The sequence below is a fragment of the Rattus norvegicus genome, chromosome 5 (assembly GCF_021556685.1).
Source record: "Rattus norvegicus strain SHRSP/BbbUtx chromosome 5, alternate assembly SHRSP_T2T, whole genome shotgun sequence".
Taxonomy (NCBI): Eukaryota; Metazoa; Chordata; class Mammalia; order Rodentia; family Muridae; genus Rattus; species Rattus norvegicus.
In genome coordinates, this window is record NC_141538.1 from 168810318 (window position 1) to 168837482 (window position 27165).

The 27165-nt window shown below is 51.5% G+C and overlaps 1 protein-coding gene across 15 annotated transcripts in view; it reads left to right on the forward strand.

Moving 5' to 3' along the window:
- Window positions 1-27165, forward strand: part of Acot7 (acyl-CoA thioesterase 7) — a 92813-nt gene that overhangs the window by 59536 nt on the left and 6112 nt on the right. For 12 of the 15 annotated variants that reach the window (NM_001429474.1, NM_013214.5, XM_087660542.1 and 9 more), the window contains 2 exon segments: window positions 15036-15152; window positions 22826-23010. In NM_001429474.1, coding sequence (NP_001416403.1) covers window positions 15036-15152; window positions 22826-23010 — 302 coding nt within the window. 15 annotated transcript variants of the gene reach the window in all.

The window sequence follows — 27165 nt, forward strand, 5'->3', positions numbered from 1 at the left end:
TGTCTTTTTTATATGTTGGAGCATCTTTTGGGTATATGCCCAAGAGAGGTATAGCTGGATCCTCAGGCAGTTCAATGTCCAATTTTCTGAGGATCCTCCAGACTGATTTCCAGAATGGTTGTACCAGTTTGCAATCCCACCAACAATGGAGGAGTGTTCCTCTTTCTCCACATCCTCGCCAGCATCTGTTGTCCCCTGAGTTTTTGATCATAGCCATTCTCACTGGTGTGAGGTGAAATCTCAGGGTTGTTTTGATTTGCATTTCCCTTATGACTAAAGATGTTGAACATTTCTTTAGGTGTTTCTCAGCCATTCGGCATTCCTCAGCTGTGAATTCTTTGTTTAGCTCTGAACCCCATTTTTTAATAGGGTTATTTGTTTCCCTGCGGTCTAACTTCTTGAGTTCTTTGTATATTTTGGATATAAGGCCTCTATCTGTTGTAGGATTGGTAAAGATCTTTTCCCAATCTGTTGGTTGCCGTTTTGTCCTAACCACAGTGTCCTTTGCCTTACAGAAGCTTTGCAGTTTTATGAGATCCCATTTGTCGATTCTTGATCTTAGAGCGTAAGCCATTGGTGTTTTGTTTAGGAAATTTTTTCCAGTGCCCATGTGTTCCAGATGCTTCCCTAGTTTTTCTTCTATTAGTTTGAGTGTGTCTGGTTTGATGTGGAGGTCCTTGATCCACTTGGACTTAAGCTTTGTACAGGGTGATAAGCATGGATCGATCTGCATTCTTCTACATGTTGACCTCCAGTTGAACCAGCACCATTTGCTGAAAATGCTATCTTTTTTCCATTTGATGGTTTTGGCTCCTTTGTCAAAAATCAAGTGACCATAGGAGTGTGGGTTCATTTCTGGGTCTTCAATTCTATTCCATTGGTCTATCTGTCTGTCTCTGTACCAATACCATGCAGTTTTTATCACTATTGCTCTGTAATACTGCTTGAGTTCAGGGATAGTGATTCCCCCTGAAGTCCTTTTATTGTTGAGGATAGCTTTAGCTATCCTGGGTTTTTTGTTATTCCAGATAAATTTGCAAATTGTTCTGTCTAACTCTTTGAAGAATTGGATTGGTATTTTGATGGGGATTGCATTGAATCTGTAGATTGCTTTTGGTAAAATGGCCATTTTTACTATATTAATCCTGCCAATCCATGAGCATGGGAGATCTTTCCATCTTCTGAGGTCTTCTTCAATTTCCTTCTTCAGTGTCTTGAAGTTCTTATTGTACAGATCTTTTACTTGCTTTGTTAAAGTCACACCTAGGTACTTTATATTATTTGGGTCTATTATGAAGGGTGTCGTTTCCCTAATTTCTTTCTCGGCTTGTTTCTCTTTTGTATAGAGGAAGGCAACTGATTTATTTGAGTTAATTTTATACCCAGCCACTTTGCTGAAGTTGTCTATCAGCTTTAGTAGTTCTCTGGTGGAACTTTTGGGATCACTTAAATATACTATCATATCATCTGCAAATAGTGATATTTTGACTTCTTTTCCAATCTGTATCCCCTTGACCTCCTTTTGTTGTCTGATTGCTCTGGCTAGAACTTCAAGAACTATATTGAATAAGTAGGGAGAGAGTGGGCAGCCTTGTCTAGTCCCTGATTTTAGTGGGATTGCTTCAAGTTTCTCTCCATTTAGTTTAATGTTAGCAACTGGTTTGCTGTATATGGCTTTTACTATGTTCAGGTATGGGCCTTGAGTCAGTCTTAACCTGTAAGGCAGGAGAGGCTAGTCACACGGGGGCAGGAAGGGCCTCAACAAGGGTGACTGTTGCCTAGTCCCTGGTTCTGTGCCGCAGCACTTTGGAAAGGTGCTGACTGGGCTTGGCCCTGCTGGTAACAGAGTTGTAGAAGGTGCAAAGGGAACCTTTCTGGTTGGAGGTGATTGTTTTCCTTCCAAGAGGGAGCTCTGTGAGTTCAGGCACTGGTATGGAAGCGCACATGGGACTGTGACTTCATCCATCTTAGGGACCCCACGTGAGTGTCTCACAGCCCCTCATATCCTGGAGTGCAGTGTCAGTCTGGGAAGGACCCCAAGTGAATGTTTCACAGCCCCTCATATCCTGGAGTGCAGTGTCAGTCTGGGAAGGACCCATTTCCTTTCTGTCCTTTACCAACCTGGCCCCTCCCCCTCCTTATGCTACAGCTTCCTGGGGTGATTGACAGGTATTGGAATCAGTACAAGTGAGGAAGGTCCTGAGGGCTGCCCTGCAGCCCCTTTCACAGTGAAGCCTAGAAGAATTGTCAGTCTCGACTTACAAAGCTCTAGCCTCTTTGTTGATGCTTTATTTCTTGAAGTTCATTATTTTGAGCCTAAAGCATGACGAAATGTCACTACCTCTTATTCCTTTTCCCCGTCTTGTAGCTACTTTAAATACTGCTTCTGTGCTTCTAAACCTCAGAGGTGTCTGGCCATCCTAACGTGTAAGATCAGACGGTGACTACAAGAAAGGACTTAGTTGCCTTCTGGGTAAGGTGGTGACCACAGCACTCACAGTGCCTGGTAGTCTGTGTCCAATCATGGCTCCGGGCCAGGGGTTCTGCAGACTTCACCATTCAGGGTGCTCTCTGTGGGGTTCTGTGCCTCTCACCTGGGTGTGATTCCTGGACTTGGGCTTTCTCTGCTGGCTTAGGTGAGCTCCATCCTCCAGTGGCTTCCTACAGCAGGTAGCAGATGGACTAGGATGAAGATCTGCTAGAAGAAAGCCCCAAAGAGCAGAGCTTCCACAAGGGTCAGTGTGGCCATGAGGGACCAGGGCCCAAGTAGCAGCTCAGTAACTGTTGGCTGGGGGCGGGGCTCGGGGCCATAGCCCTCTGGTGCTGCGTGATGCCTGTCAACTCGGTGAAGGAAAACTTCACCTGCAGGCACATTCTCTGTTGTGGGGTGGGGGGTGGGGGTGGAGTTTTCCATACTTTAGGGGAGTCCTTCCCACAGAAGTATGTTCCACATCTTCAGCTTCCATGGTTTTATGTAGGAAATGAAGGGCTGGGTTCTCTTACACCTGCACATTGGGGCCCTACTTCTGCTGGCTGCTGATGCGGCCCTCACTGTTAATTCAGGCCCCTGATCCATTGGCTCCCCCTGGTCTTCATGTGACTCCCCCATCGACTCCAGTACTGTGCTACTGTTTGCTGTATAGTGGCATTGGACTAGAGCTGTTGAAAGCTGTGCCAGGCCTCACCAGCAGTCAACAAGGCCAGGGGACTGAGAACTGGCATTTCTCTCAGGGTCAGTGGGCCTAGGGTTTCCATGCTGCTCTGGAGTGCCTCTTAGGAGGGTGTACTTCACTGAGGGGCCCTGTGGTGCCTGTTGGGCTCTGACCTGCCAGGTGCTGTGACCTCCCTTTCCTGTCTGGCAGCCTTTCCAGTTTCTCTGTCTTACTAGGTGGAGACGTTCAGTTTGTGGGGCAGCCTTGCTGTCTCTGCCTCGTGGCTGTTTTATTTGTTGTTTGCAGAGCCAAGCCACACTCCTCTGCCTGCACCTGTAGGGCTGAGCATTGGGTTTTTCTGAGAAATACAGATGAGTCCTTGGGCCTCCCGGGTCCAGCCAGACCTCTGTCCATGTGGTCTGGGTGGCAGCCTACAGTACAGCGGGCTCTGTAGCTGGAAGAGCTGCCCAGAGCCCATTTCTGTGCTGTCAGGAGGAGCTGGGTGAAGAACCTCATTCCCACGGTGACTGATCCTCCTCTAATAACTTCCTGAAGGTGCCAAGGGACTTCGAGAGAGTTGAGAAAGTCATAGTCAAGGATAGACTGGGGACAGTAGCAGCTCCATTCCAGATGTTCGGTGGCACCCCAGACCATTTCAGTCATGCCTGTCTCGCTGAGACATGGCCATAGTTGGTGCAGTTTATTTTCTCAGTCTCAGGACAAGAGCTGTGAAGGGTGGTGGTAAGCTCTGCTTTAGAAAGGACTCGTCTGTTTTAGGTTTAGTTCTGGATAGTCTGGCTCTGGTGAGATGCACCCAGGCAGGGCCTACGGGGAAGGAGTTTGATGGCTACTGAGGCCAAGGTGCTGAGGGACACACTTGTAGGAAACTGGGACAAGGCAGTTTGTCTTGTCTGATGTTTGGCAGTTCTCCTGGTGCTCGAGAGCAGTTTGCCAGGCATGTGCTCTGACTGTAGCCACACCTCTCAGGATGCTGACAAGGTGGTGCATGATGGGTGCGTGAGACCCTGCCTCAGAAAAACAGGATCCCGGCCTCCTGCAGGGTACAGCCTGCTAAGATGAGCTGGGCGGGCCACTCCATAGGTAAGGTGCGCCCTGGCTGGGGCTGATGATTCATGGGGCTGAGGAGACGTACTTGGCATGTGCGTGTGTCTCAGCAGCTCAGTAACACTGTTCTCACACCCTCCCTCAGTGTAAGCGAAGTGTGTTATGTGTGTCTGTGTGCAGGAGAGGAGGGGGCAGGGCTGTCCAAGGCCACCTCACTGGTCTGCTTCTCTCCCTGTGCGGCTGAGCTCAGGTTGCCAGGTTTGTGCAATGGGTGCCTTCACCTGCTGAGTTGTCCTCTCGCTCTTATCCTCAGTTTCTGAAGAGCCCTGTCACTCCCCCGCAACCCTGAGGCCCTATCTGTAGTTCAGCTCTCACTCCTCATTCACTCACTCCTCACTCACTCTTCATTCACTCACTCCTCACTCACTCCTCACTCACTCCTCACTCACTCCTCACTCACTCCTCACTCACTCCTCACTCACTCCTCACTCACTCCTCACTCACTCCTCACTCACTCACTCACTCATTCCTCACTCACTCCTCACTCCTCACTCACTCACTCCTCACTCACTCCTCACTCCTCACTCACTCCCTCCTCACTCACTCACGTCTGGGTGGAGGGGGTTGAGCACTATAGGTCAGAGGAGAAGGCCTGTCTGAGTTGGTTCTTTCCTTCCACTGTGTGTGGGTGTTGGTGCCAAGCACATTTACCTGCAATGCTGGCCCTGGCTACTTTAGACATGGCCCTGGCTACCTTGCCCAGCTGGTCTTGAACTCCTGGACACAAGTGATCCTCCTGCCTGACTCCAAAGTTTCTGGAGCTACAAGTGTGTCCCGCTGTCCATAGCTCTGCGTTCAGTTTTGTTGTTTCCTTTATTATGGGCATGGTTGAGCATTTGTTCAATGTGATCATTTGGTTTTTCTTTTTACTGTAAAGAGAGAGTCTGGATACCAGAGACCTGAAGCAGGGTCTGGAGTGCCTGAGCATCAACTTGGCAAGAACCCTGCTGCCTGAGAGCAGGCTGGGCCCGGAGAAATAAAGTCTGCTTGGCACAGTCCTAGAAAGTAAGGGGAGGAGCTGCTTCTGCACAGAGCTGGGGCCAGGGTCGGAGGTGTTCTCAGAGGAAAGTGGGTGGCTTTGAGCCTGTGCGACTTAAAAAGAAAAATTAAAAATACCAAAGTGTTGGTGCTGAGAAGAGAATAACAGAATCCACCCCCGGAAAAGAGGAGGGTGGGCTTGTGGGGCCTTCTTTCCTACCTCTGTCTTGGGCCTCTGGGTCCTTGCGCCCCTGCTAGAGCCACATACTGTCAACACAGAAGCACAACACCCAAGTTTGTCCCGCTGCCCAATGTCCTGTACTGCTCCTGCCCAAGCCATGCTGGTTAAGTGCATGTCCCCACCCTGTTGTGGAGAGCTGGCCCTCTGCCATAGCTTTGGAGACTGTTCTGCTGCAAGCTTCTCTGCTGGCTCATCCCTCGGCATGGAAGATGTGCCCTGAGCTCCGTACTTCGTGGATTCTGCTTTCACCATCAGGCTGGGTGGCAGCCAGGTCAGGAAAGGAGTGATTAGTGACCAGCCTCTGTGTAGCTCGCTGTTATTGTGGGCTTGTGTCAGGGCATGGTGAGTCTCCATCCTACAGCCTCAAGTCTTTGGCTTTCAGGTCCTTGGGAGTAGAGGGCAATTCTAGCATTCCCAGGGTGGTTTCAAGTGGCCTGGGTTTCCTTGGCTCTGCTGTTAGCTTGCTTTTGGAAAAGGTCATAGGTAGTAACTTTGAGGAGGCTTTTGTGAGCTAGGTGGCAAGTGCTGCATTTGTGAAATCTCTAGGTAGATGTGGCCCCAAGGACAGCAGCAGGCTCAGCCTTCTCCTAGCCAAGCAGTTCTGCCAGCTGCTTGTGGCCTCTGCCCTCCCTCAGCCTGGTACCAGCAGAGATGCCTATGCCATCTCTTGAGCCTACCACAGATTTCCCCTCTTGCCGTTGACTGGACAGTATCTTAAGCCAGTGGGGTTCTATGATGCCGGCACTTCCAGTCTCTGTGCTGTTCTCCACACCGCCTGTCTGCTTCAGGCTGCAGAACCTCCTTGCCTTTGCTCTCCTGTGCCACCTCCCGTCTGATCCCACATTCATCTGAGGCTATCTCCTCCCGTTCTCTCCCCTGGACTCTGGCCTCAGCTCTGTCTTGGACTGTTGGCACTTCCTAACAGTCTCTACCCTCCGTGTCTGGCAGCATCCTGCAGGGCCCTGACCTGGACCCATCCCAGAAAGCCTCCACCTTCTCCCTTGGCCCGTCCTTCTGGCTGTACTGTCTTTTGTTGAAGTCCGAGCACACGCGCCTTATTTCCTCCTGGTCCAGACCCTGGCCACTGACTGCACTGGCCTCTTGTTGAGTGCCCCACATCTCCACCTGCCTTCTTAACATACCAGCCACAGTCCTTGAAAACAGGAGCCACACATTGTTTGGGACCTGAGTCCATCCCCCTGTGGCCAAGTGGCCTGCCTGCCACCTCTGTAGAGCTCAGATTGCTGGTGTGACAACGTACAGGAGAGTACAGGTGCTAACCCTAGCTCCCTCAGCACCATGGTCGTCCCTAGACAACTGACTGACCCCATCACTTCCTATTGCAGTCTTCTGCGGTCCCAAGCTGGGCCTCCTCTTACCACCATAGGAACCTGCCTTTTCTCCCTCTTTGACTGTGTGTTCATTAAGGTGACCAGAGCAGACATCCTCTAGCAACTCTGTCCTGTTGAGAGGGACCGTTGCATTGAATAGCAGCCTGTCTGCTTCTTGGAGAAACCTGCCCTTCCCTGGCCCTAGGCTGAGGCTGAGCCCTCCTCCTGGCCCCTGTCTGCTCTAGGGCTGGATGGGTTTACAGTGCTGTCCTTTCTACCATGTCCCCAAGGCATGGGTGACAAATGTGCCCTGCTGCCTCTCCTCCACAATGTGGATTGTTGAGCGGCAGCCTGCAAATTTATTTCTAGGTTTCCTCAGCTTCCAGAGGCAGAGTGACTGCGTGTGTCACCCTGCTCTGATGCTTCAGCCACCATCACACCACCTCTGACTGTGCAGTACTGTCCACGATTTAAAACATCACACGCACGCACGCACGCGCGCACACACACACGCGCGCGCACGCGCACACTCACACACACGCACACACGCACGCACACACACACACAATGTGGATAAAGAGGACAACTTGCCAGAGATGGTTCTTTCCTCTCACCATAGGTCTACCTTAGTGGCAAGAACCTTTTTACCTGCTGAACTATGTCTGTCTGTTTCCTGAAGTTCCCACTTTTGACATTTTGTTGCTGTCTTTAGAAACGTGTGGCTGTCTGCACACTCACTACTGGAAATAACCCCTGTTAATTGCCTTAATTAAGACTGCGCGAGGGACTCCTTGGTCCTTTCCCAGTGCTGCTGGGTAATAGGACCCAGAGGACCAGGCCCATGTGGGTGCTCTCAGTCACCTGCATCCTTTAATAGCCTCTTGTCATCAGCAAAGGGTAGGATATATAAAGTAAGACGAAGTTACTATCATCTGCTTAATATAGGAGGCTGGCACCCACACTCCGTCAGTTGGGATTAAATATAGAAATGGGGGCATCTCAGATCCCCACCCACAGAGCAGGCGGCTCTGGCTTCAGCTTTGAGCTGCTGTTGCTGTGGGTTTGCAGGCCTAACCCAGCCAGCCAGCAGGCCTTGGGAAAAGAAAATTAAGCCTCTATTTTTAATCCAGTCAGCATGTTGTCAATACTTAAAGAAAAATCAAAACAAAGATCTTTAAGCAGTTAAATGTTAAGATGCAAAAATATCTCAACTACCCAGTGTTTATATACGTGTTGGTGGCCATGCAAGCCTGAGTCTTTCCTTTCCCATAATTCCTGAAGTGAACATGTCTCCACGACAGCAAATGCTACAATTTTGTTGTCATTTTTGAATTGCCAATCTGGAGAGTCTGGGACAGCCCACGAAGGATTGTGTAATTTACCAAAGTTTTTTTTTTAATTGGTGTGCGTGTGTGTGTGTTTGTGTGTGTGTGTGCGTGTGTGTGTGTGTGTGTGTGTGTGTGTGTGTGTGTGTGTGTGTGTTGGGTACTAGCTGTGTCTGAATGGGAAGCAAGTGAGAAAGCTTTCTGTGGACACCTGGGAGAGACGCTTTATAGAAAACTTGGCACTTGACAGTTGTGTGAACAGGCAGGAAGGGAAGGTGGGATGTGGCTTGGCCGGGCTCCTCTGGGAAATGGTGTCCATCTGGACTGACTGACAACAAAGGCAAGACGGAGCAGACAAAGGCCTTCTTAGACTGTTGTGCACCCCACGCTGGGTCTGAGGCAGCCGTGTGTGATGTAGACAGTGCTAGTTTGTGGTGGAGCCCTCAGAAGACTATGCTGGAAGAGCTTATGCCTGTTTTCAGTCATTTCTATAACGGTTGACACCCAGCCCTCCTCAGACGGCCTCGCATAGCCATGCTGACCTCAGAGTCAGTTTGTAGCTGAGGATGGCTCCAGCCTTCGCTTCCTCAGTGAAGGACACCAAGCCTGGTCTCTGTGGTGCTGGGGCTGGAGCTCAGGACCTCAGTGTCTGTCCTGCTGCTCGTGTCCTCTTCCTCTCTCCCACCTCATAAGAAGCAGGTCTCAGCTCAGACCCAGATAGAACACTCTTCTTTACTGGGAAGGGAGAAGAGAAGCTGGGCCTAAAGGTTTGTTTTATTTTAAGTTCTACTTTTTAAATTGTGTGTGTGTGAGAGACACACACTCGTATGTATATGTGTGCAAGCCTGTAAAGACCAGAGGCATCAGCTTGCCGTCGGGCTAGAGCTAGAGGTGGTGTGAACCAACTGATGCGGGTGCTGGAAGCAAACTCCAGTCCTGGGCACTGAGCTGTGTCTCCAGCCCCTTGGGTATTTATAATAAAACAAGTCTCCATGGTTTGGGATGAGCTCAGTCAGAGGGCGGTGGAGCAGGTAGAAGATTGGCTGTAATGGAGGGAGGCCAGCTCTCCTCCCTGGTGCTGTGGTCACATCTGCGCCAGTACAAACACACGTGCAGTCACCGACTGAGCACACGGGAGGCTCTGAGGCCTTTGAACTGGTTCCTGGGGGATTTAGGAGAATTTGGGGCGGAGGCTGAGATTGTGAGACTGTGGTGAAGCTCAGAGCAGGACATTGGTAGAGCATGGACAGTACCCAGCAAGCTCAGGAAGTTCAGGAGGGAATTGGACAGCAGACCGTTTGTGCTGTGCTCTGGCAAAGGCTGTCTGCATCTTGTCAGCGTCCTGAGCCTTGGGGCTGGACTGAAAAGTGCTGCATTAATAGGCAGACGAGAGCGTTTGCTTGTAGCTGAGTCGCACTGATTGCTCTTAGCTAGGTTCACACTGAGAACTGAGGGGAGAAAATCAACCAAGTTTTGGGTTTTTTTCTGTCAAATTTGGGTTGAGAAGGTACATTTAGAGTTGTGTGTGTGTTGATGGTGGTAGGTGATGTTAAAGAGAGATTAGTGACATTAAAATGGAATCAGGAGCCAGTGGCTCCCCACCAAGCCTAATGGCCCGAGTTTGGTCCTCACGCACACGGTAGCAGAACGGACACAGACAAAGGAAAGGAGGGAAGGCGGCTTGCACGGAGGCAGTGGGAGACGTGCCGTGACATCACAGGACGCCACAGACTGCCACTCGACACTGTAAGACTTACTTGAGAAATGTGGCTTTATGCTGACTGTGGTGCTTCACACCTCTAGTTTTAGCACCTCTAATTTAGTTGGATGGATCTCTGTGAGTTTGAGGCTAGCCTAGTCTACCTAGCAAGTTCCAGGATAGCCAAGGCTACACAGAGAAACCCTGTCTCAAAAAAATTAACTAAAACAAATAAAAGAGACTGGTGCAGAGATCTCCACTGTGTCTGTCTCACAGAGAGCTGCCCAGGCATTCAGAAGCCATTGTAGCCATGGTTGAGGGGAGAGGGTCAGCAGACCTTAGCACTGTCTTCATATTGGCATGCAGAATTCAAAAGATCTGAAGTCCTTGAGCCATCACCTAGATTTTGAAGGAAGCCTGAGACACAGGACGGTGTGTGGTAGGTTAGGTCCCCCGGGCAGCTCTGAGAGCTACCGGTGAAGCTGTGTGGATGAAGCCTGTGGGACTGAAGACCCCGGGTGTTTGAAGGTGTCTGTGAAGAAAGCTGGGGGGATAAGGAGAAGCAGCCCAGAAGAGACCCCGTGGTTACAATGGCAGGGCTCCAGGGGTGGGGCTCCCCAGCCCTGCAGAGCTTACTTGCTGGACACAGAGCTGTGAATGTAATATTTACTTTGATAGGTTTGGGCTTTAGCCTGGTCCTTTTCTACTCACCCATCGGCCCTGTGTGGAGTAGAAGTTTGCTTTGAGCTGCTGCATGTTTGGAGTTTGTGACCACCTGCTTTTTGCCAGGGCTGACAGCTAGTCTGAGTGTCCCAGGAAAGGTAACTTTTGGCTTTTGAACCTTGTTAGAACTCTTAAAGCTTTGAGATTCTTGGGCTGGATACAGGGTGCAAAGTGAAACAGGCACGGGTCTGCTGTGAGCAGAATCGAGAATGTTGCTGTGTAAAGTGACATTTGTGAGTGTCAGGTTAGCAAGGGTGGACACTTGCCTGGGTTGACTGGGATCTGTCAGTGAGGTTCCTTCATGTCCAGCAGCTGTCTTTTGAACACCAAAGGCCAGGGTCTGTCTGGGTCAGAGAAACTGAGGCACAGGCCCAGATCTGGTGTGTGCAGTTGCACTGCATTATCAGTGCCTTGTGCAGTTCGGATGTGGGCCATCATGGGGTGCCTTGTGCAGTCCAGATGTGGGCCAGCATGTCCCTTAGGAGCTAGGAGCTCATCCAGCCATGCTTGTTTCTTCCAAAGTCTTCTTGGGACCCTAGCCCCCCTGCCTTGTGTTCTAGCACTGTCAGCATTTTAGAGACAGTGCCTGTTGCTGGACTGACAGCAGCTTGCTGGCTTTAGTAAGTACCGCCGGAGGCTGGTCGGCCTCTCCACTCTACTCTAGTTTGTTTGTTTGTTTGTTTGTTTGTTTGTTTGTTTTTCAAGGCAAGGTCTCTGTTTAGCCCTGGCTGCTCTAGAACTCACTCTGTAGACCAAGCTGGCCTTGAACTCACAGAGATCCTCCTGCCTCTGCCCTCTAAGTGCTGGGATGAAAGGTGTCCACCACCACCTTCTAGATTTTATACTAACCCTTCTTTCCCTCCTCACTATCCGCTCCCACACTAATCTCTCTAGAGCATTACGATGGTCCAGGCCATGACCCCTCTACACTCACAGTGATTCTCCTGCCTCCCTGCCCTCTCCATGGCCTGAAATCTCTGCTACCATCCTGTTCCACTTCCCCCTTGATTGGGCCAACCATGCTGGAAGTGCAGCCAGCTTGGCCTCAGCAGCCCCTGGGAAGGGTCTGGACCCAGCTCCTGCTCTGTGGGGACTCACAGCTCCTTGTGACTCTGTGCCCTGAGCCACTATGGTGGGCTAACACTCGCTCAGCTCTGAACCCCATCTTTCAGAGTCAAAGGCTGTGAGCATTGACTCTTGGGGGACTCTGCTGCAGTTTCGATTGTTGGACATCCCAGGCTTTGGACTTAATCTAACAGTCCCTCTCCTGCTGAGCCCGGCCCGCTCTGAGCTTCTGCAGGTTCCTGGGCCAGTGGGAGGGCCATGGATCCGATGGTGGGCCCAAAACAAGCCCAGTGCGACCCCTGCCCAGACCCCGAGTGCGGAGCTGTAGGCCCTTTGGCCTGCACAGGGGAGAGCTGGAGCCAATAGCTGGTTCTCTGTTCCTGTGCTTAGAACCGGGGTGCTTTGTGCCTTTGTGGCCCTGCTCTTTCTTTGAGAAGTGGGCTCTTGACTTTCTGTGTAGGCTGGGCAGGACTGGCACCTTATGTGGGTGGAACTTTGAAGATGGTGCCTGCAGCCAGGTCTCCGCTCTCTTCCCCTCCCCCTCACTAGGGTTAGCCGAACCTTTCCACTTCCCTAGAAAGTCCTGCTAATAAACTTGTAATTTCCTGCTGGGCAGTGCTGTCACCTCCCAGCACACGAGGTGTGTGACTGTACTAGTGCCTGGGCTGTCTCGGACAGACGGGGTGCCTCTTGGGTAGACGGGGTGTCCGAGAATAGTGAGCACTTGAGCTTTCTAAACTTCCTGACATCTGTAGGGTGGGTCAGTCTCACTTGGTGCTTTTGTACCTTATGATCCCAGTGCTTGGGACATTGAGGCAGAAGAATCTTGAGTTTAAGGACAGACTGTCTAGGTTGCATTAGCAAGACCTTGTCTCAAAATAAGGCTGCAAGGGACTAACAAAATGGCTCAGTGGGGAAAATGCTTACCATATGAACCCAGCCAGCTGACTTTGACTCCTGTGATCCTCATAAAGATGGATCCATAGATTGTCCTCTGACCTCCACATGTGTGTACTATGGTACATACGTGCACATGTGTGTGCACACACACACACACAACATGCACAAGTACACATGATGTGATGGTGATGAAATTTAAATAAAAATAAGCAAATAGGGCTGGCAGAATGACTCACTGGGTAAAGGCACTTGTCACCAAGACTGATGACCTGTGTTCAATTTCTAGTTTTCACATAGTGGGAAGAGAAAGCCAACTCCCAAAAGTTGTCTTCTAATCTTTACCTTCATGCTGAATCACACATCTGCAAAGGCACACACATCTGCATAGGCGCGCGCGCGCGCGCGCGCGCACACACACACACACACACACACACACACACACCTAAATAAATAACACTTATCAGGCTGAAGAGATGACTCAGAGGTTAAGAGCCCCGACTGCTCTTCCAGAGGTCCTGAGTTCAATTCCCAGCAACCACATGGTGGCCCACAACCATCTGTAATGGGATCTGGTGCCGTCTTCTGGTGTGTCTGAGGACAGCTACAGTGTACTTATATATAATAAACAAATAAATCTTAAAAAAAAACAATACTTACTATGATTACTATGATAGAGGCAGGCCCCGTGTTGGTGTTGCTGCCTCCTTTGGCTCTACACCCAGGAAGTAGATTGCTGGATTGCGGGTTGGTAAGAGGTTAGCATCGGCTCAGGACTCCCAAGTCCAAGTTCTCAGCACAAAGGAAATAATTTTGCTCCAAAGGGACAAAGGGCAGGGAACAAGAGACAAAGACAAGAGAGGACAGGAAGGGGGGCTGGAGAGATGGCTCAGTGGTTAAGAGCACTGACTGCTCTTCCAGAGGTCCTGAGTTCAAATCCCAGCAACCACATGGTGGCTCACAACCATCTGTAACGGGATCCGATGCCCTCTTCTGAAGTCAGCGACAGTGTACCCACATACATGAAATAAATAAATAAATAAATCTTTAAAAAAGAGAGAGAGAGAGGACAGGAAGAAAGGGAAGGGAACAAGGGAGAGAGGAGGAAGATTCATTTTTTTCTAGAGGACAAACGACTGCCTCTGGGAGAAGCCTGTAGACAGATGTTTACAAATATAAAAGGGCAACCCTTGTATTAAGTGAGGTGTTTGATTTTAATTGGCTGTGTTAAGTAGGTGAGCCAAAGGGGGCTTTGATTGTTGGACTTCAGTACAGTGATAGCTGTACCTGGAAGTCGGGACTAGGCCTTGGAGGCTGGCTTCAGGAAGGTAAACTAAAGGTCTTTAGCAAGGCAGAGCAATGAGGAGCAGGCCGAGGCCTGCAGAGCTGTCTGCACTGTTGGGCGCCTAGAGTTTGTGTTTCCAGTGTTCGGAGGACCCTCTGTACTGCTTCCCATAGTGGGCCTTACATTCTCACAGTATGATATTTTAATGATTTTGTGTTAATCAGTTATGCAGTATGAAATTTGCTGCTGGTGGCATCACATCAGTATTCAAAGAGTTTAGCTCTTGGAGCATTTCAAGTCTCAGAGTTTGGGTTGGGAAACATTCCCTCTAGAAGAGAAGCCCCGTGCCCTTGGCACTCAACCATTTCTCCTCTGCTCTGCCATGTCTAGGGCATCTTGAGTCTCCTGGCCTGCCACATCTTGCTGGCCTTCATCAGCAGGCGGGCTTTGTGCTGCTTCTTTTCTCTGGCTGCTGTGAATGGGGCTGCTATTGAAATTGCATTTGCAGGTCTGTCCCTCAGAGTATCTCTGTCCCCGGGTGTGGAACAGTTGAATCACACTATTTCTGTCTCCAGTTTCCAGCCATTGCCCAGAAATTGCCCCTTTCTCAGTCCTTTAAGAAGGACTGGAGATGTGGGACAGTAGTGGGACACCTTTAATCCCAGCACTTGAGAGGCAAAGGCAGGGAGATTTCTGAGTTCTAGGACCATCATGGCTACACAGGAAAAGCCTGTCATGTGGAAAAGAAAGAAAGGGGGGAGGGAAGGAAGGAAGGAAGGACAGACAGATGGACGGACAGATGGACAGGCAGACGAGCTGGTGACTGTGAACTGCCCTTGCTCTGAGTTATCTGACTTTGTCATTATTGAGACAGGATCTTGCTATGTAGTCAGGATGGCCTGTAAGTATATGGGTCACAGAAGTGTGCCACCATTTCTAAGCAGCTGCTGTTTTGACTGACATCCTCCCAGGGGACGTTGTCATGATTTTTTCACAACAGAGTGAGGTTTGTGGAGAACTAGAAAGGGGCTGTCACTTTGTCAGCTGCCTAGAATGTCACCTGACACCATTGTCAGATGCTCCTGAGGAATTTGGCTCTAAAATGAGAGTCATCCAGTTGCTGACTGTGTGGATGGAGGACTTGTTCCCCGGTGTGCGGTTCTCCCTCTTCTCCAGACTTCACCAGCTACGCCCCCCCCCCCCTTTCTCTGCAGGTGTCACCATGAAGCTCATGGATGAGGTGGCCGGGATTGTGGCTGCGCGCCACTGCAAGACCAATATAGTGACTGCCTCTGTGGATGCTATTAATTTCCATGACAAGATCCGGAAAGGTAGGAGCTCTCTCTGTGAAATGAGGGGCAGCTCTTTGGGGTTCCTGGTGCCACTTCACACTGTGCCCACACCTGTATCTGCCCATGTCCCACAAGAAGCAGGAAGAGAGAGAGAGAGCTGTGCTTTGCCCTTCACGCATGCCGGTGAGGCTGATCTGACTGGGATGGCAGAAGCCTCTGTCCCTGAACTCCAGCCTTAGGTCACCCTCTACACACAGGGAGCCCTGTGATTCTCTCACCTGAACAGCTGCCACCCAGCCTTGTCGGTTTCCTCCTTGTGGAATAAGAGGTGACCCAAGACATTACGGACAGACAGTGATGGCAGGAGCGTGCAGTGGTGCCTCAGGCACTCCCTCCTTAGCCAGCCCTGCTCACCTCTCACCTCTCACCTCTCACCTCTCACCTCTCACCTCTCACCTCTCACCTCTCACCCAGCTTAAGGGCTGCTTGGGAATTCTCACCTGATGGAAATCTAACCCGTGGCTGGGCCTCTGGCTATAAATCAAGTTCATCAGTGTCTCAGCCTTGCGAGCTTAGGCTCGGGGTGAGTCCAAATGAGGCCTAGGATCCTGCACCATGAAAGCAGCTCATGGAGGTCAGTGGATGAGGCTGGACCCCCGCATGGCTGATTACAGTCTAGGAGCCATACAGCCTAAGCCTTTTTGCTGCCTTGTCTGCCGAGTCCAGAGCCTTGTGACCCCGGGTGCTTCTCAGCACCTGGCAGGGTTGCTTCACGGTCAGCGGAAGCACTGTGAGGCTGGGGAGATCAGGGCTGTCCAGAACACACAGCAGTGACACAGCCCCTCCACTTGTAAGAATTCATCTTACTGATGGTATTTGCCACAAACACAGACAGTTAGTGCCATTTTACAGTTGCCCATGACAAGTGGGCCTTGTCTGCTCTAGCTTGCTTCTGGAGGCCTTGTGTCAGACGCCCTGAGTGCTTTGCTGCTTGTAGCTCAAGCCGTGAGCCTTTTAGGAGAGGAGAGTGAGAAGTTAAGTCTGGTTCTTCCTGCCGGCATCATGTTCCCAGAAATAAGACCTGGACTCAAAACGTATTTACACATACTTAAGCCATGTAGCTAGACTCTTCTATGGTTAGATCATAACTAAAATAACCCAGTTATTCTAACTTACATTCTACCACGTGACTGGTTACCTGTGCTCAGGCACCATGCGTCTGTCAGGTGACCCATCCCACTCCTCACTCTACCCAGAATCCTCTCTGCCTCTTGGATGTCCACCTTCTATTCTACCCTTCCCTATAGGCCATAGGTATTGTAACTGACAGGTGATGCCTCCATACAATAGAAAAGATTTTCTCTCTACAGGGGAGTCCTGGCGTCAGGTCTCATGCTTCCCCTTTTCTGGAGTGCCTGCCTAGTGAAGTGGCTGTTCATTGTTAAATATGAATCCAAACCCACCATGGAGAGCAACTGGTCCTGCTCAGTCCTCCCTCTGGTGCCTAGGACTGAGAAAAGGACTCTAGACGGTAGCACTTCCCCCACATCCACCCCCAGCAGTAGCTATATCAGTAAGGCCTAGAGTCAGAGAGCCCTTAAAGCAGCTCAATCCTGTTCTTAGAATGAAGACATGTAGGGGGGAGACCCCTAGATCCTCACCCTGAGCCCCCATGTGGTCAGGAGCTGCTTGGAAAAGGGATGTCGAAGAGACAGCAGCTCTGGATTAGAGGAGCTGCTTCATCCAAGGGTTATACAGCAAATGAGAGTCAGTCAGCTCCTCTAGGGTCCTTTCTGCCACCAGAGGATGTGCAGCTTTGAGGACAGACTAACTTCTGAAGGTGCATGCATCTGCAGCACAGAAAGGGGTCCTCACTTCCGAAGGTCAGTGACTTCTGGGCCGACACTCTGTATCAGCTTCCTCCCGGCAGTTTGGAGTGGGGGTAGGGTATCTATTACACAGACCCTCCTGGCTGGCCTGGTCTCTGCAGCTAGAGGGCTGTGGTCTTGGTGGTGTACATCTTTAATCCCAGTCCTCAGGAGTTGAAGGCTAGCCAGGGTTTCCTAGTGTGAAGCCCTGTCTTTAAAACAGTAAAATCTGATGTGAGGCCCTTCTCTCGAGTCCTCCCTCAGGGTCTGCCACAGTCCTTCTCTTTGTGCTTTTACTATACAGCCTTCTGGCCTAGAGAGTCTGAAGGAGACATTGGCTCCTCCCAGGGAGCAGCAGGTGACTGCAAATGATGACATCTCATTTGGAGTTTGAAGGAATTGGGGCAGCTCTGAAATAGTGGTTATGGAGTCCAGCCTACGTCCGTGTCAGTCTCCACAGGCTTGGGCACACTGTGGCCTAGCTTGTTTCCACAGAGATGTCTCCTGTGAGGTGCCTGTGTGTTGAACTTTTAAAGAGCAGCCATCCTGGAGTGTGTCCAGGGAAAAGAGGGTCCCTCCTCACATGTCCCTGGCTATATTGTCACCACAGCTGGGGTTGATTCCTCAGTAGAGAGGGTTCTGCCACCTTAGACATATGCATTCTGCGCTTTTACCAGTGACACAAGGTTGACAAGTCCCTCTGGGTTTGCAGTGACACAGTCCAAGTTGTGTCAGAAGCTGTGAGGAAGGAGGAGCCAACAGCCCAGGTCTGATGAGACTGCTGAGGTCACCTTAACCCTACGGCTTTGATACCTCAAGAACCCACTGTCCTTGTGACTTTCCTTCACCTTCCACCTTCAGAGAAGGTGTGACATGTGTCAGTGTGTACAAGAGCTCAGGGAACATTGCCTGAAAGATGGACCTGCCATGTGGGCTCTTGTTATTCAAAATGGCGTTAGCTCCCTGGGGCTGCTGTGTCAGATGCCTGCAGACTGGGATGCTTAAAATGACAGAAATGAGCTCTCTCCTGGTTTTGGAGGCTAAAATCTGAATCCAAGCTATCATGAGAACCTCATATGCTCTGGGAATCCATCCTGCCTCCTCTGGTTCCCTGTGTCCTGAGCCAGAGGCCATTTTTTTGAGTCTGTCTCTTAGAGGAAATTTGTCATTCAATAGGATACTCCCCCTGCCCCTGAAAACTTATGCCAACAGCTTACATGGTCACAGGACTGTCCCCAGAAGGCCAGAAAAGAATGTGTGAGTTTTAGCAGAGCAGGCTTTGCTAAGGAACTGTTAGCTGCACCCAGGTTTACAAGTGTAGGCCCAGTTTTCACAGCAGGGCTTCCATGTGGCCATTCGGGCCTTTGGCTGCCCCTGCTCCTGCAAAACAGCTGACTTGCTGTTTACAAACTTGCTTCTTTGAGGATAACTCTTCATTCCTGCTGAGAGCAGAGAGGACACACTCTATCCCGCCTGTGGCTCACAACTTCCATGGCTACCTCCAGCATCCTGGTACTCTGAGGAAGGTGGCCACTCAAGCACACTAAAGGCATAGGTTGAGTTAAGGTGTCCGTCCAGTGATTTCATCTACACACTAGATCTTGTCCCGTTCTGTGTCATTGGCCTCTTGCCCAGTGAGAAGTGAGGAGGACCAAGGTCCAGCTCTTTGAGATCAGCAAGAGCATCTCAGGACCTCCATGCCAGCACCATGCATGCTGGGGACAGCGGGAGCCATGAGCTGTGACAGACTGAGTATGACGAGGATCCTGGACAGAACATAGCATGGGGAGCCTGAGGTGGGCAGAAATACTATCCCTCAGTACAAAGGAGAGAAATCTCAACCACATGAGCAGGGCGTATCCAGGGCTGACTTTCCCGATGTCCTCCTCGATGGAGACATTAAATTCCAAGCAGTTTCCTTGCAGAGATGGTTCTTGGAAGTGCTACATAGGAAACCAAATTCAGTCTTTGCGGGTGACCAGCCTCCCAGAGAGGACGCTGGAAACAGGGACTGTCTGAGGCTGCAGTCTCACACCAGCATCCATGGCTGCTCTCTGCTTTCTTTCTTCTTCTTTTTTAAAGATTTATTTATTGTGTATACAGCATTGCACCTGCATGTACACGTGCAGGCCAGAAGAGGGCACCAGATTTCATTATAGATGGTTGTGAGCCACCATGTGGTTGCTGGGAACTGAACTCATGACCTCTGGATGAGCAGTCAGTGCTCTTAACCACTGAGCCATCTCTCCAGCCCTGCTCTCTGCTTTCTTGAGATAGTTCTCTGCCCTGGCTCTCTGGCTCCCAGAACATGGAGCTGATCATAAACTTTGGAGTGCTTGGGAATAGCAGCTTTGTTAGTGTTAGTTTGTTTCGTTTTTCAAACCGCTGGCATATTGCTACAGTCTATCTGCTGCACCTCAGGAGTAACACGGTCTGTGGGGGAGTCAGCTGGGGCAAGCTGCCAGCTTTGTGGGGCTTGCCTTCAGACTGGCTATCTGTGGCCTCAGAACAGGTCGTTCCCAACTCAGCCCCTTGACACACTTACCTTGGACATTGCTGATGTCAGCACCAGGCGCTGTGCTGAGACCCTCCTTCCGCAGCCTGTTACCTCAGTGTTCCAGCCTGCAGACTTCAGCTTGAGGGGATGAGCCACTGGGGCTCAGGTTATTTCTTGGTGACCCCGTGACAAGACACAAGCAGGCATCCAGGGCACAGAAGAGCAGTGACAGGGTGAGTGGGAATGACATTCGATCTTCGCAGGCCAAAAGCAACACCATGGACCTTTGATGTTCATTTTGGATGTGGTGAGACTGCAGTTGCTTCCCACGTTTGAGTAGGTCCTTGTGTCTTCTGAGGCTGTGTGCAGTGGGTGGTGTACCCCAAGGTGTACTCCAGGTGCCCCTCACCAGCCTTTATGTAGTGTCCCCTTTCTGTTGAGTTTGGAGAGAGTGGGGTGGATAGTTGAGTTTTCTGCCTCTAGTAGTTCTGAGCATTCTATTCTGTTGGCTTTGCTTAAAAACAAAAACAAAATGCTGGGTGGCCACGGCTGTGCACACCTTTGGTCCCAGCACCAGGGAGGCAGAGGCAGTTCCAGGACAGCAGGGCTACACAGAGAAATTGCCCGCCCCTGCCGTTCTGAGGTGGCTTCATTATGTTTGCCAGGATACACGGACTGTAAGACATCCAGACTAATTTTCATCTTAGTTATACTCTGCACTGACCTTGTGGACTGAGACTACTTGGTGGGCAGCACGGTGGCCTCTAACGATGGGGCGGAGGGGCTGGGAAGATGCTCAGCAGGTAGAGCTTTTGCTGCTCTTACGCAGACCTGGGATTCACTTCCCAGTACCCACGTGGTACCTGTCCAAAGCGCCAGCTCCAGTCCACAAACACTAGGCACACACAGGATGCACACTGATACATGTAGGCAAAACATGTTTACATAGACAGTGAACCTATAAGAAGGGTGTTTTGATGGAGGCCGGTGCTGTGCTTCTGAGCCACTCAATTCAGGCCTGTCCCTTGTCCACTCCAGCGTAATGGCAGGGTCTAAGACTCCTTTGAGCTCTGGGAACCAGCAGGGTGCTAGGTTCCTGCAGTCCACAGCCCTCTGGGTCTACGTGTTTACTCACCACATAATGGGGATCCTGCTTGGCCCCTGGGCATTCTAGATTGGGAGCCCCATAGGCATTGGTGAGATCGTGATGGTGCATGAGGACTAGTTGGGAGGACTGCGTGGGGGAAGATGGGCTGTCGGCAGTGTCCCTAGAACGAACACAGGGCAAGCCAGTCTGCCATTGTAGGGAAGGCCCTAATGCAGTCTGGAGGTCAGGTCAGGACAGGAGCATCTCAGCTTTAGGCCTCTTCCCCCTCCCCACCCCCTTACCCCCAGAGGACCTCCTTCCCCAGGCAGGCCTTGGCCCTGCAGGGCCGCTGTGTGCTCTGGGCCCCCAGCTCTTGTGGCTGAGGATTTGGTTTTCAGCTTTCAGTTAGATCCCGTTCTCTCAGTGGCTGCATCAGGTGCCAGCTCCACAGTGGATTCCTGCGTCTGTGGGAGTTCTCCCTGGGGCTTGTGTGTGACATTGTGAGGAGCTCTCCTGGGACTGAAAAGGCCCGGTTTTGGGGTGTTTGCTGTGTGGTGTGGCATCCTGGCTCCAGATCCTACCACCCACTTTGTGTCCCCCAGTCCAATTCTCAGAACCAGCCGTTTCTGACATAAACTTGGAGTTAAAAGCATTGGATTTCCAACTTAGACATTAAACCATAAGCGGCCAGGATTTTGCTGTGGCGAATGGTAGGAAACGGGTTTCATGGATGACAGCAGACAGACACGTTCCCATCTGTTCTCTGGAAACCATAGCGTGTTTGGAGAGCCTGGGGTCTGCTCCTCACGGCGTGGATGTAGTCAGCCATGCCACACGGTGGCCCTCACATGAGCCTTGGTCTTTGAGGACATCTTGCCGGCTTCTTCTCTCCGGCTTGCCTTGCAGCCCAGCTCTCAGTGGACATTTAGGAGAGGGCAGAGGTGTTGCAAGCCTTGGGTGACTAGTCTGTCTTCAGACCCTGAGCTGCTGACAGGCCCAGGATGTGGCTCAGGGTGTGGTCACCACTGGCAGATGCTCACACGTCACAGCCTTACAGCTGTGTCAGGCTACCTGTCACTGACCACCTGGCTCTTCCCTCCCTCCCAGAAATGGCCACGTCCTGCACTGAAACACCCTGTGTAAGTATGAAGTTGAATGTGGAATGGAACTTTCTGGTACTTCTTAACAGAATAGCCCACTGTCTTCATTGTTGTCTCTTTCTCACTGGCTGTCTCAGTGCGTCCTGCAGGGCCTGTCTCGAACCTAGGACGCTAGATGTGTGTTGTAGGGCCCTGCAGCCAGCACTGGTCCCGGTTGAGTAGGCCCTGTGACCCCCATTGGTTAGCCCAGAAGACCACCCTGCTTAAAGATGAGTAAGGATTCTGATGGTCACATAGCAGTCAGGAGGGCAGAATCCAGTCAGGCTCCCTTATATTCAGTTATAAGAGCAGAACCAAGCATCCCGAGACCAGAAACTACCAAGGGTGGAGAGAGAAAGCCAGGCACTGGAGGGTCTGACACTGTAGAAGGGTGGATGGTGTCAGAGGAGAGACGTCATATCTAGAAGCAGAAGCCAGGCAGAAGCATCATGTGCCCGAGGATAGGTATGGTAGACTTGAGACCCTAGCGGTATCTACAGGGGCAGTGACTGAGAACTAAGATCATGATCACATGACCCCATGTCTGTGTTGGCAAGAGGTGCACATCACTACAATGGTGACCTGTTGTCCCACAGCTCAGAGGATGAAACTTCAGCCCATGTTTGAGACCCATAGGGTTATAGAGCAAGCCTGACAGTCACGTGCCCGCGTCCATCCAGCATTAAAAAATGTAAACCCCTGACTCTCCTGTGGTGCTCAGAACATCACAGTGTGGCAGCACCACCCTGCCCAACAGGACAGGGAAGGTAGCAAGTTCAGCTTCCCCTGAGGCAGGACTGAGCAAGCTCACCCAGAGCCTGGCTGACTGATCCGCCCCTCCTGGCCTTGTGTTCAGTGAGTCTGGACCTAGTGGCCGCCAGAAATGTTGGGGCAGCAGTGAATGTCTGCTGTGGAAACAGATGACTCACACTGACTAATAATGACACACACTAATAGTTTGCTGTAACGTCTCGTAGTGGCCGCTGCCTGTGTTGCCTAACTCAGCATCTTAACTGTCCTCAGTAACATGGCTTCTCTCTGGCATGCCCTGCCCACATGGTGCCCCTGTGGTAGAGACTGAGCTGGTGTCTGGTAATGCAGCGTCTCCGTGTCCTCCACAGGCTGTGTCATCACCATCTCTGGACGCATGACCTTCACAAGCAATAAGTCTATGGAAATTGAGGTCCTGGTGGACGCTGACCCTGTGGTGGACAACTCACAGAAGCGCTACCGGGCTGCCAGTGCCTTCTTCACCTACGTGTCCCTGAATCAGGAGGGCAAGCCGCTGCCTGTGCCTCAGCTTGTGGTGAGTGTCCTCAGGAGTAGCCATCCTGTCCTAACAGGGCAGGACCGAGGCCTGTGACTGTGCTCAGGTAAAGTCAAGTCTTCAGAAGGGTTGCCTTGCAAGCTGCAGACTGTAGGGTGGGCAGATGGGTCAGGTCAGACCTCTCTGAGCTCAACACCATTGCTGCCTCCTTATGATAGCACAGTGCCCGGGTTCCTGGAACTATGTGTACGTGCTGGGGTGTGGTTTTAGGAGTACCTCAAGCCTTGTTTTCTTTCTAGGAGAACTGGGGTGGGTTAGGAGGACTGAGGTATGGGTCCTCCCAATGTGACTTTGGGCTTCTTTGTCACCCGATGAAAAGCAAGCTTCAGTTCTATGCTCCTGGGGCTCATGCAGATGGAGAAAGGGGTAACCCACTTGTCAGCTCTATGACCTTAGGCAGGAAGTGAGACTAGAGAGTCCTGGCCAGCAGCTACAGGGAAGGCTTTGGAGGCTTGGGGTGGGAAGCAGGGAGGAGCCCTCTCAGGAGGCGTGCAAGGGTGGGCTCCTATAGGAGCAGATTCGGAGCAGATTCAAAAAAAAGTTAAAACAGGGCCAGGGCCAAGGTCTTCCTGGATTGCTGAGGGGCGGGGTCTCCAGCATCACTCAAATGGGCACAAGCTGAGGGACAGCTCCGGATCTGGAAGTAGAGAGGGCTGGTGCTGCTGTGGGCGTGGTCTCAGCACTCTGCAGGAAACCATGGGTCATCCTTCCCAGCTATGTGGTCAGGTGCTCCGTTTTTGAGCTCCCAACACTGCAGCCAGAATGGGCTCTGGAAGTTGGGGTCATGTACACCATGCGTTCAGGTTCCAGGCCCATGACCTGAAGCAGTAGAAGCTTCGTCCTGAGTAGCACAGGAGGAGCACTGCTCAGAGAGGAGGCAGCAGGACACCATGTGAGTGGGAGAGAGAGGTGTACATCCCAGCTTTGATTCGGTCCTTGGTGGTGTCCTGCAGGTCCAGGCTGCTACCTCACACTTATAGAAGATGCTCCTTTGACATTCCTTGGTTCTTCACTGAGCTGGGCAGGAGTAGTCAGCACAGAGGGCTGGGGAGGCTCTCTAGAGAAGGATTCTGCTGGGCTTGGGTATGCTTGGGAACCAGCCACGCAAGCACAAATTCTGGACCCCGTATACACGTGGACTGCACACGGCCATGTGTGCATGATGCCCCTCCTGCTCCCGCCTGTCCCCACCCCCATTGCCAGCCATCTTCAAGATCCTGTCTATTTTTAGCTCCCTCCCCAGGGCCCTGCTGACACGGAATGCAGCCTCATTTGCTTCTGTGGAGGTGTTTCCTGATGTGTGGAGGACTTGTGTGCCAGGACACCTATAGTTGCTGCCATACCAAAGCTGTTGGTCGCACTGGCCAGCCTGTGCAGTGAGCATGACCCACTCCTCCTGCCACCCATGCTCCCCAGAGAAGCTCCCTTTAACCTTAGAGTGGGATGAGCTGCAGGCTTCTGTCTGAGCTGTGGAAAGTGGGAAGACATGTTAGAAGAGCAGCCTCCTGTGGTTCAGGACCTGTGCCTCCCTGGGACCCAGTACCTCTACTGTGTGATTTTTTTTTTCTCTCTCTCTCTTTTAGGCCAGGGTAAGGGAAGTGCTTTGAGGAAGGTAGGACCCATATGGAGTCAGTGTTGAACTGAGGATCCCTCTGACCCTTTGTGTGGTCAGAACTTGCCCCAGTTAGACTGCCGTAACTCAAGGGCCCCAACAGGCACTCTGTAACCAGTAAATGCCCAGCCTTGGGTCTGAGGAGGTAGGGAGCCCACAGAGAGGATTTGACTTATATGTTCTCAGAAAATCTGGATCCAACTGCAGAGAGCCCTGTCACAGTGTCCCAGCCCACAGTGGTGCCTCTCATGCCCAGCTGTGTACCTTGTGAATGGCACACAGGCAGGTGGGCTAGACTCTGCCTTAGCCCGTAGCCCTCAGGTGATAAGAGCACATGGTCCAGGTTAAAATGGGGGCAGTGCAGGAATCAGGACTCTGGCCAACTCTCTTCTTTCCAAAGCGAGGCTTGCTCATAGCCAGCGGAGCTCAACCAAGTATCAGTGAAAGGTGCACTTTTTTATCTAACCGATCCAGTGCAGCAGCTCAAATCCCCAGGCAGTGGTGACGGCCATGTTTGCCATGAGCCCTGATGTTAGAACCTTGTGGTGATGTGACAGAAGCACCTGCTCCTTTCTTGCTGGGGGCAGGGCTTATGAGGGTGAGCACTGAGGCCAGCAAGATGCCACAGCCATCCCTCACTTCTGGGAAAGGTGACCATGGAGGGAGGGGTCTGAGAGTGAAAGGGATAGGTGGTTAGGGTCTTTGGAGGCCAAAACATGTCCTTCTGTGTGGTGCATACGGAGGGTGGAGCTGCCATCCTCATCCTAACAGGAAGACAATGAGGGAGGGCTGGACAATGACTTCCCAGGACTTTGGCTGGCACTGTCAGTCCAGGAAAAGAGTGCCTCACCTCTTCTCTGTGCCTCCTTTGAATCAGACCTGCTGGTTGGCCCTGGGACTGCTGGCCTCCATTCAGGTTCTGGGCCAGGTACCTGCGGCGTGACTGAGAGCTACCTGCTTGTGGGGCCTGCTCCTTGCAGGAGACTGCATCAGCCCAGATGACTCGAGAACCAGCTCGGCGTTTGGTCGCATTGTGACCACACTACCATCCCCTACTGGACCTGAGTAGACAGTTACTCAGATATGGCCTCTGATTTTCCACAGAGGTTGAAATACAGTTTCTGTCTAATCTGTCTCTCTGGGCTCTGAGAGCCAGGGGCAGAGAGGGAGGCGACATTCCTGACTCAGCACTACAGAGGCACATACAGCCTGCTTGCAGGAAACAGGAAGGAAGGTTCTCACTAGGGCTCTTATCCTGGGGGAAGGGAACAGGGGCTCCAAGGGGACACCACATGCTTCTGCAGGCTCAGAGGGGCCATGTTCAAGCCTAGAGAATTCACCATGCACAGGACCATTGAGCACTTTCGTGCTGGGACACTGTCAATGTCTTTGGAATCTGAGGCCTTGTATCTGTCTCCTCTATTTGTTCTCAGTGGCCTTTGGCCAGAACAGACAGTACAGCACCTTGGCACATCTGCTCCAGGAAGGCCTGGGTACTGCCCAGCTGAGGAGGCCGCCTCTTCCTTCCCAGGCCTGCTCTGCATCCATCCCAATCTCTTCACCACCTCTTTGCCCTCCAAGCTTTGGGTATCTCTTGAGGACCCTCAGGTCCCCACTGCCATAAACACAGGATGCACAGAACACAATCACCCTGGCCGTCTGCCAAGCCACTCTCTTTCCCCCAGGGGTTTACCAAAGGGCTCCACTAGGGCCAGCCCAGTGGAGTAAATTGGAATACGGGTTCGTCACCTCCATTCATGATCCAGAAGAGGTACTGACCACAGAGCAATGAGGCCACAGGGTACCACACTGTGGTGGCGTGAGCACTGCCAGCCCAGTGGCCAGGAGGCCCATACACGGAGACCCACCAGTCATTGTTCCTAAAGGCATGGGGAGGAGAGTGTCACAGCCCACTGAATCCACTCTCATAGAAGGGAAGTGGAGGCAAGATGAGGCCTGGCACCCCAAAATAGGTTTTATGGTGGCCAGCTCTGGCCCCTGCTATGTCCTGGGCAGGACACCCCAACTCCACCATGTTTTAGCCTGCAGCACAGTTGGTGCTCCATATTAGAGTGCTGTTGCCAAAGCCCTCAGACCAGACACCCCCGGGCTCGTATGCAAAGGCTCAGAGAGTCCTGGGAGCTTGCAGTGGCAGGGGGATGCGAGGAGGCTTCCCACTCGTGTGTGTGCACACAGCATGTGTCAATAAGACACAGTGATGCCAGCACTTTCCTGGCACTGGGTGCACTGGCTACACCCAGTCATGGCTGTGTCACTGCTGGCCCTGCCAAGCCTGCTGCAGTTGATTGGCAGGCGTTATCAGTGTTTGTTACAAACTACCAATTTTGAGTCTGGACAAGAAGGCCATACACACCACTGTAGATTATGACTTCCTTGGGGTTTTGTTGTTTGTTTTTTTAAGATTTATTTACCTTATGTATGTGAGTGCTCTATCTGCACATACACCTACATGCCAGAAGAGGGTGTCAGATCCCATTACAGATGGTTGTGAGCCACTGTGT